Source organism: Hordeum vulgare, chromosome 2H, assembly GCF_904849725.1.
Source record: "Hordeum vulgare subsp. vulgare chromosome 2H, MorexV3_pseudomolecules_assembly, whole genome shotgun sequence".
NCBI lineage: Eukaryota > Viridiplantae > Streptophyta > Magnoliopsida > Poales > Poaceae > Hordeum > Hordeum vulgare.
In genome coordinates, this window is record NC_058519.1 from 164510880 (window position 1) to 164519798 (window position 8919).

General features: G+C 51.5%; 1 protein-coding gene across 1 annotated transcript; it reads right to left on the reverse strand.

The window, feature by feature from the left end:
- Positions 1-2573: 2573 nt before the first annotated feature.
- LOC123429851 (internal alternative NAD(P)H-ubiquinone oxidoreductase A1, mitochondrial-like) lies at positions 2574-5530 on the reverse strand. The gene is made up of 6 exons (XM_045113826.1): positions 5312-5530; positions 4098-4995; positions 3791-3951; positions 3630-3695; positions 3354-3517; positions 2574-3242 (listed from the first exon to the last, which is right to left on the reverse strand). The coding sequence occupies exons 2-6, from the start codon at positions 4930-4932 to the stop codon at positions 2789-2791; spliced, it is 1680 nt and encodes a 559-aa protein (XP_044969761.1). The 5' UTR covers positions 4933-4995; positions 5312-5530; the 3' UTR covers positions 2574-2788.
- Positions 5531-8919: the final 3389 nt, after the last annotated feature.

The window sequence follows — 8919 nt, forward strand, 5'->3', positions numbered from 1 at the left end:
CAAGGCCACGGGGAAATCCTTTGCATATTTGCCAAGGAAGTCCCTAAAGGCGTAGCCCGTAGCAGCAGGATTCCTAGCACCGTTGTCAGGGAAGGTCTGTTGTCACAGTAGCAGGGATCTTGTATTACGGAACGAGTAAAGAGACTTGTCGGTAACGAAATTGAAATAGGTATAGGGATACCGACGATCAAATCTTGAGCAAGTAACATACCGAAGGACAAAGGGAATGATATACGGGATTATATGAATCCTTCGCACAGAGGTTCAACCGATAAGATCTTCGTAGAATATGTAGGATCTAATATGGGCATCTAGGTCCCGCTATTGGATATTGACCGAGAAGTGTCTCGGGTCATGCCTACATAGTTCTCGGAGTTGGTTTAGCGATTGCTAAGGCGCGACATCCTCATGTTCGTAGTCGGATCGTCAAAGTCTATTCCACCAAAAACGATAACTACCATCTCATCGAAAGAGACGGACAACTTTACCTCTATCATGGGGCGTCCGTCCTCTGGGTGTGGGTCAGACTGGGGGGGGGGGGTCCATGCCCAGCGGCAGGTGGTGCATGCATCGGGTCTATGGCAGCAACAAGGAGCAGGTGAGGTTGTTGTAGGAGGCAAAATTGACAAAATTGACCCGTAAACAAAACAAATTCACAAACTGGACTACGTTCAAAATAAATTCACTCGGTTGACCCTTTTGTGTGGCGCCCGACAATCGAGCGTCACAGTACACTATGTAACGCCTAGCATATGGGCGTTACACTTCTGGCCAACGTGGCACCCGGGGCCACACTCCTCGTTGTGTGGCGCCTAAGAGTAAGGAGCCCCACTACATTGTGTGGCGCCTGACTGTAAGAAGTCACACTATCTTATATTAAAACTGATGTAACTTTTAATCCGTATATCCGATGAAAACGTGTCTTATATGAATATTGTGTAATTTTTTGTGTTCTACGCAATGGTGACATTTTCAACTATATTAGGATAATTATTTAATGAAAAATATGTTATAAAAATACTCCCTCCGTTCCTAAATATAAGTCAAGGGAATCGTCCCAGGTGGTGATGCTTGGAGGTTGGAGGCTCGCCTGGGATGTGGCGAACCAGCCATGGCTGCTATGGCTACCGAAGCGGTCGTGGGTGAGGCGGCGATGATCGAGGCGTAGAAGAAAGGCGTGAAGAGCAGCGAGCATGCGACGATCCAAGCTTGCACGTCCGACGAGGCAACACAGAAGGAGTAGGCCGATGTGAACGAACGTTGGATGTCGAATGTTGCGGCTCTACCCCTGAACCTGGTTTGCAGTAGAGCTGCAGTCGAGGGGAGGGGGGCAATTGTGGAAGAAGATGATGGTGTCGCGAGCGGGCGATAGAGCATGGCGTGGCCGCGAGACCATGGAGCATTTTGCCTCCGTGAGTGCGGACCAGAATGCGAGTCCGATCGTGGTGTCAAGGTTAAGGGATTGGCGGATGAAATGAAAAGTGTGTTGCATGCGATCGCCGATGTCGATCGTTTGGACATCGCTTTGGGTGGGAGCGGGCGGCGGCGCAGGCTGATGTGGCGGCGAAGCAAGAAGGCGCGGGGCGATGGATGCGGGTGTGTCTTTTGCGGCATCCGCTAGTGAGAAAGATAAGGAGACATGGATGGGAGGAGTGGCGATTTCCACCTCCCGGAGTATAGCTAGGGCCTCCGGAACTGAAGAAACGGTGAAGCGAAATTTCAAGGGTGAGAGCCGAAGGTCATGAACATGTCGGACTGACCTCCGAGACAACCTTGTAGGTAGCAAGCAAGCATGAGGCAGTCAACTTCCAATTCAATATGCTCAATTTTTGCAATGAGGTGGATTCCTGAGTTTCTATGGCGAAAAGGAGTGATTGGTTAGAGAATGGCGGACCGGACCTGGTCTTCGAAGTCGGCACCCATTGCATTTCCAACCCGAAACGCAACACGGATGGCGGCCTGGATCATCCAGTCATCCAACAGGTTGTCTGGTGGAAGCAGATGGGAGGTGGGAGGTGGACGTGGCTACTGGAAGGCTAATGGTGGTGGGGATTATGGGTGGCCGGCGGCTAGAGTTCACCGAGGTTGGAGGAGGAGCGGGAGGGAGCGAAGTAGGAGCCATTCTTCTACGAAACATCTCGTTGTTCTTCTCTACATAAAAATTTACACAAACGTAGAACAGTCAACAATGTTGGAGGGTGCTTAGGTGGATCCACGAGCAAAAGTTTGAAAAATAAATCAATGGAAGAAAAAAAATGTGCACTACTCCCTCAGTTTTTAAATATAAGATCTTTTAAAGATTGTACTAAGAATTATATATGAATGTACATAGACATATTTTAGAGTGTAGATTCACTCATTTTGTTTTGTATGTAGTCTTCTAGTAAAATCTCTAAAATATCTTATATTTAGAAACGGGGGAATACATCTATAAATAAACATAAATTTTTTTAAATTATTAAAATAATAATCTAAAAAGTCTTATATTATTTTACAAAGGAAGTTGTAGGGATTTGTTGACATGAGGTCATTATGATGTCAGGATGCAAAATAGCCTAGACGGATTATCTATATTACTCTGAAAATGTGCAGTGCACTTTTGGCTTAAAAGTACTAGGAGCAAGTGTTATACTTCGTATTTTTCACAACGTTGGAAATGAATCGAATCGTGAATGACTAAATGGTAATCCTAAGCAAAATTGAAGGCCAGCCTTTCGTTCCATTTTGCCTTACTCAAGAGGAAACAGAGCCAGCCAGCCAGCCAGCCATCCATCGACCCACGGCATGTTCAGCCGATCCTGGTATTGTCCCTGCCGAAGACGATAGTGGTGGCCCAGTTGACCGCCACGTAGAACCTGTTCCTCCAGCTCACCACCCTCGTCAGGTACGCGGAGCGCCACATGAGCCAGCTGAGGAAGCCGGCCATCGACACCCCCCTGGCGTCCTTGTTCTCCCGGAGGTCCACCAGCGCCTTGTACCGCCCCACAGAGGCCATGCTCCCGATGTGCTTGTACACGAAGGGCTCCCCCAGGTCCGCCCTCTTGCCGCAGTGCGCCCTGCCGCCGTCGTTCTGCGCCGCCAGCTTCTTGAACAGCTGCGCCAGGTACTTGCCCTCCCTCTCCGCCACCTGCGCCAGCGCCGGGAGCACCGGCCTCTTCGTGCTCTCCAGGAACCCCGAGCAGTCGCCCAGCGCGTACACGTCCTCCACGCTCGGCACGCGGAGATACTCGTCGATGCCGATCCTGCGTCCCATTTCCGTGTCACACGTTCGGTTAGGTCGCCACCAATGCTATTTCGCGGTGTCTCGTCGAGAAAATTAAGCACTGGCGGCATCGGCATGGACATGGACGTACCTTCCGCCGGGGGACTTGGGGAGGTCGAGGGACTTGACGAACTCCGACGGGCCGACGCCGGTGGACCAGACGAGGAGGCCGTAGGGGACGTGGGTGCCGTCGCTCAGCACGATCTCCTTCGGCAGCACCTCCTTCACCACGCCTCTCACCAGCTTCACTCCGTACTGCACACGCCATTGCCACCGGCCGGCCACCGGTAATTCCCAAATCAAATCACGAGCACATGCAGCAGAATGCCATCGAGTATACAAGAATTTTTTGCAGCTGGTTGGTTACCTTTGAGAGGTGGTTGGTCGCGTACTGCCGCAGCCCGACGTCGAACGACGACAAGATCTCATTGGCCTAGCAGTAACATATATAGGGGATGATCAATCCATGTACCACGAATTGACCGCACGTATGCAAGATAGAGATGCATGCGTCTCTGGTGTACGTACCTCGATGAGGGTGACCTTAACGTAGTCCTTGACATGCGCGTACCTGTCCCGCACGTCGCGCATGATGAAGTCGCTGAGCTCGCCACTAAACTCCACTCCGGTGGGGCCTCCGCCGACGACCACGCAGTGCAGGAGCCGCTTCTTCTCTGCCTCCGACAGGCCTTATGATTCAGATCAACACAGCAAGAATCAACAGCGTGTACCACATGCATATATAGCTCATGACCAAGATCGCTCCGACGTGCCAACTACACTCTACTCAACAGCAGATTTGCATGCAATGCATTTGATTGATCGGATTAGCTACCTGGGTTCTCGGAGAGCATGAGGTTGGTGAGGAGCTTGCGCCTGATCTGCTGCGCCTCGTTCACCTCGCGGAGGAAGATTGCGTTCTCTTGGACGCCCTTGATGTTGAAGGTGAGCGGCTCGGCGCCGCTGGCGATCACAAGCTTGTCGTAGGCCACCCTGAAGCGGTAGGGGTTGGCGGGCAGCTGCTCGTCGCCGGCCGCCACCGTGCAGTACACCTCGTGCTTGCGCGTGTCGATGCCGGTGCAGTTGGCGAGGAAGAAGTATGATCCGGGGCGAGTGGAGAGCGCCGGCTGGATGCGGCTGACGGGCTCCACCACGGACCGGAACTCCAGGGTGCCGACGCACGTCGACGCCAGCAGCGGCGTGAACACCATGTGGTTCCTCGGGGACACGCACACCACGTCGTAGGCCGAGGTGTCCACGTCCTTGAGGAACCGGCAGGCCGCCCACCCGGAGCCGAGCACCACGACGCGGGGCTTCTGCTTGAGGCCCGTTGGGCCCAGGTCCGGCAAGACCGCCGTCGCCGCAGCGGGGTCGGTGTGGGAGCACTCCGCCGCCAAGGCCTCTGCTGCCGCGGGGAGCAGCCTCGCGGGCGTCGCGCTGATGCCTCTGCTCGGGCCGTAGAGATTGGCCACCGCGCCGGCGCCGCACTTGTCGGCGAGGCCGACGCACGCGAGGCTGTGGAACGACGACGCAGCGTGGCGGCTTCCTTGCCCCAGCGCCGCGGCATTGCGCAGCGCGGACGCCGCCGGCGTGGACAAGCCGCCCTCGGACGCGATCCTCGAGAGCGACTGCGACAGCTGCGAGCCCCTCGCGATCCTAGACAAAGGCATCGAAGCGTGCGTACCGCGCTGCTTCTACCCGCCTGTATCTCGTGTGAGTTGCTGCAGATGTCACTGCGAAGATTCGGGAAGAAGACTTGGATGAGCAAAGCAAATCATCCAACCCGCACATGAGTCAGCATACACAGCAATGCATAGAAACCAATAACAAAAATGCAAGAGAATATATAGATCAACGGCGAGGAACTGGGAAACCCCAAGGCGAAGGAGACCACCAGCTACTAGAACAGGGCGAGTCCATGCCGCCGCCGCCGCCGCCGCCTCGTTTGATGATTCCGAGCCCCGTGCGTCACGGCTTCCGTGCGAAGGCACGGCCGACGCACTAGAAGAAGGAGAGGGAGAAACAGCGAGGCAAGAGTCGGAGGATTACCGGGAGAAGGCGATCGAATCAGCAGGGCGGAGACGTCGTGGTCGTGGTCGTCGTCGCAGGGCCCGCCATGGGCGAAGAGGAAGAAGCCAAGGCGCGCGTCCCGATCACCGGATCGGCGCGTGTGGAAAGGGAGTTTTCTCTCAAGAGCGAAAAGGAAAGCGGAAGGATCTGGAGGAGAGAAAGAGTCGCGTGTGTCTTGGAGAGGAGAGCGAGAGTATATTTACTTTCCCCCCGACTTGCCGGAGCCTTGGCTTGCGCAGCAAGAAGAAACGAACGAAGCCCCTGTTAATTCTGCTGTGGGGATCCGCGGTTGAGCAATCAATTCTTCTTTCCTTTTCTTCCTCGACACTGCATGCATGCCCTGCTTGGTTATGACCCGGTCAGCGCTAGCTGTCACGTACCGGCTGCCCCATCCGTGCTGAGATACTCGCGGACGGCGGGCGGGCCGGTTCGGCTCCCGTGCACGCAGGCCGTCTCGAGTCTTGACCCGAACGCAGCTGGCCAGATGTATCGTTGTAGGAAATGGGAAGGAACTATGATCGATCGATGGTTGCATGACCGTAAGCCCATCTCTCGTAGCTTTTTGCTTTGGGCTGGTTGTAACGGGTGGTATCATATACTACTAAGTATCATGTCTATAATATCACATTCGTAATACATAGTATCATATGTTAGTATTATAAGATAGTTTATTTATTGTCACGTAAGATACATAGTAACACATCATTTAATATGATACGATATCATGATATGATACTCAAGATGGAATAATTATAGGACACGGCGGAGTTCAAATTCTTTGGACGTTCTCGAAATGAAGATGGCGATCTCATCGTCGCCCTCCCTGGGTGCGACGACACGGTCCGAGCGGCGATCCTCATCGCCGGCGCCACCGTCCGAGCGGGCAGTGACTATCGGGCGCGTGCACGTCTCCTTGCGTGGAGCCCATGTACCGCCCGGTCGCTCGACCCGGGGATTCTTGGGCCCAAACCCACGACGCGCCCTGCAGATGCGGTCGAGACACTTGGGGGCCCCGATGCTACAGGAGAGAGAGAGGGAGAGACTACTTATCCGCTCACCCCGCCCCCCACCACCATCCCCGCACCGCCCCTCGCCACATCCACTTCCGATCTAGATCTCGACTCCCTTTTCAGTCATTTCTGGAGCTCTCCTAGGCTTTCCTCTACTTTCGGCTGGTGGGAAGGAAAAGTGGGAGGGGATCAGAGGTCGTTCGCGCAAGTGGTTGCTTCGCCTCCGCGGACGCAGTCCATGGCGGGGCGCGATGGAGGCAACCGCTTCAATCGAGGAGATGGGGGCGGGGAAGGGAGATTCGGGCGTGGTGGTGGTCGCTTTGGTCGCGGCGGTGGTCGCGAGCGTGGTGGTGGTGGCGGGGTCGCAGCATGGTGTGGATGCGCGACAAGGACGACGACGGCTCCTCCAACATTGATCCACGCCATGGGTCGTCTGACAAGGCGAGATGGGATGCAAATGCGATGGAGCAAGGAGGTGCACGCGGATCCGAAAAGTGGGGCGACAACAGCAACGACACCGTGATTGCTGGAGCAGCAGGTGGAAGGCAACCCCAGGCTCAAGACCGTCGTCATCCCACTCCTGGCAAGAGGAACTCCACCCCACTAGTGGGTGGTACTGAGGTTTGCGCTACTTGCAAGGATCCAGGTCATTTACCTGCGTTCTGTCCGCGTGCTGTTTGTGGTAGATGTGGGAATCATGGTCATTTGGTTTCGGTGTGCAATACGGTGCTGCCTTGGGAATGTGTGGCTCCGATGTGTGGATTCCAAGCTAGAGGGAAAGGTTTTTTCTATATACATGATCATAGTACCCCGAACCAGAATACTGATAGGAATAGATTCATTGTTATATCTGTGGTCGAGGGACAAGCATCTGGTAGGCAGCTGGAGGAATTTTTCAACGCTTATATAAAGACCAAGTGGAGATGTTCTGCTAGATCTATCGGCCCAAAAACTTTTGTGATGAGGTTTCCATCACCTAGGGATGTTGATAAAGCTTGTTTTACTGAAAGTATGAATGTGAAGAGTTGTGGGGCTGTTATTAATCTGAGGAAGTGGTCAGAGTGTGTGGGGGCCAAGGGTATACTTAACATTGCTTGGGTCAATGTTAGCAATATTCCTTTAGATAAAAGACATGAAAAGAACATTGCATATGTGGGTTCCTTGGTTGGTGTTACCATGGAAATAGATAAGGCTACTATAAACAGACCTGAATCGGTCAGAATCAAGTTGGGTTGTAGAGATGCTGAAAATATCCCTGCATCTGCTGAAGGAGTTTTGGGGGTCATTTTTATGACTTCTTCTTCTCTGTGGATAAGATCCTTGTGAAAATCCTCCTAAAGAAAAAATTAATGTGCAAATGGAGGCTGATGGGGGAAACTCTCCAAAAAGAACTAAGCTCAATGAAAATATTCGGCCTGATGGGCAGAATGCTTCTTCATCTACTATGGGGGAGTCTTCGGATCCCTCTGGCATGTCTGGAGGAAAAAAAATGATGAGTTTAAAGTTGGACACGATTCAGGAAAAAGCTGAGATGATACATAATCAGGAAAAAAGTGAGGAAACACAATTTGATGAAGAGAGTGAGGATGTGGATGATATGTTGCTCATAGATTCTATGGCTGTTGAAGCAGAAGAAAGTCACATGAAAGAAATTGAAAAAGAGACTATTGAGGGTATCTCCTATGAGAAAATTGTGGTGAACTCTATGCAGATTGTTCCCAATCTTGTGATACACAGAAATTTTTCCTCTTACTTGGATGCTTGTGTGGGAGAACCAACTGTTACTGAGATGAAAAATGATGATAAGAACTGTCATAAGGAAGATCAAACTTACTTTGTGCAATCCCCTGGGGAATCCTGTGAAGATGTGGATGTTGTGCCTACTCCTCCTGTTCTGGAAGAAGTGCAGGCCAGATTCAGTAAAAGGACTGTTGAGATCAATCTGGAACATGTTGGTGCCAGGGCTAAGAAGATGGCAAGAAAGAGGAATCTGCAAGGTAATGAACCTATATCTGAAAATTCTTTTGATGTGCTATCCAATATGGAAATTATAGACATGGCTTCACACATGGGAGTGAATATCCCCGATGATGACTTTAATGTTATTGATGTTATTAGAGAACTGGAGAAATCTAGAGCTAATATAGCTAAGAAAATTAATACTGATGATAAACAACAAGAAGAGGTGTTGTTGATTACTAATGCTGCGGGGGAATCCTCTACTCTTAACACAGTCTGGGGGGGATGAGGAAGATATAGACGAGGAAGGATTTAAAAGTGTCAGATCTAGAAAAAGAGAAAAAAAGAAAGTTAATGTGATGATCTCTAAACCTATAACTAGAAGTCAAAACAAAAGATTGAGTGGGATTGCAGGTAAGACCATGGATCCTGGTAAACCTAGCAATAAAACTCAATCCCCTAAAAATAAAAAGAAATGATGTGCCTATTCTGAATTGTAGGGGGATGGGAAAAAGAGGTATGGCAACCTATTTAAGTGATCTGATTAGAGATTTCAATCTTGATTTCGTGGGTATTCAAGAAACAATGAAAAAGGACTTTTCCTCTATGTTCTTGAGG

Excerpts from the sequence above, each read along its gene's own strand:
- LOC123429851 (XM_045113826.1), bottom strand. The coding sequence starts at position 4,932 with ATGCCTTTGTCTAGGATCGCGAGGGGCTCGCAGCTGTCGCAGTCGCTC. Across the intron at positions 3,952-4,097 it reads CATGCTCTCCGAGAACCCAG|GCCTGTCGGAGGCAGAGAAG; the intron begins GTAGCTAATCCG and ends CTGAATCATAAG. Across the intron at positions 3,518-3,629 it reads CGACCAACCACCTCTCAAAG|TACGGAGTGAAGCTGGTGAG; the intron begins GTAACCAACCAG and ends TGGCGTGTGCAG.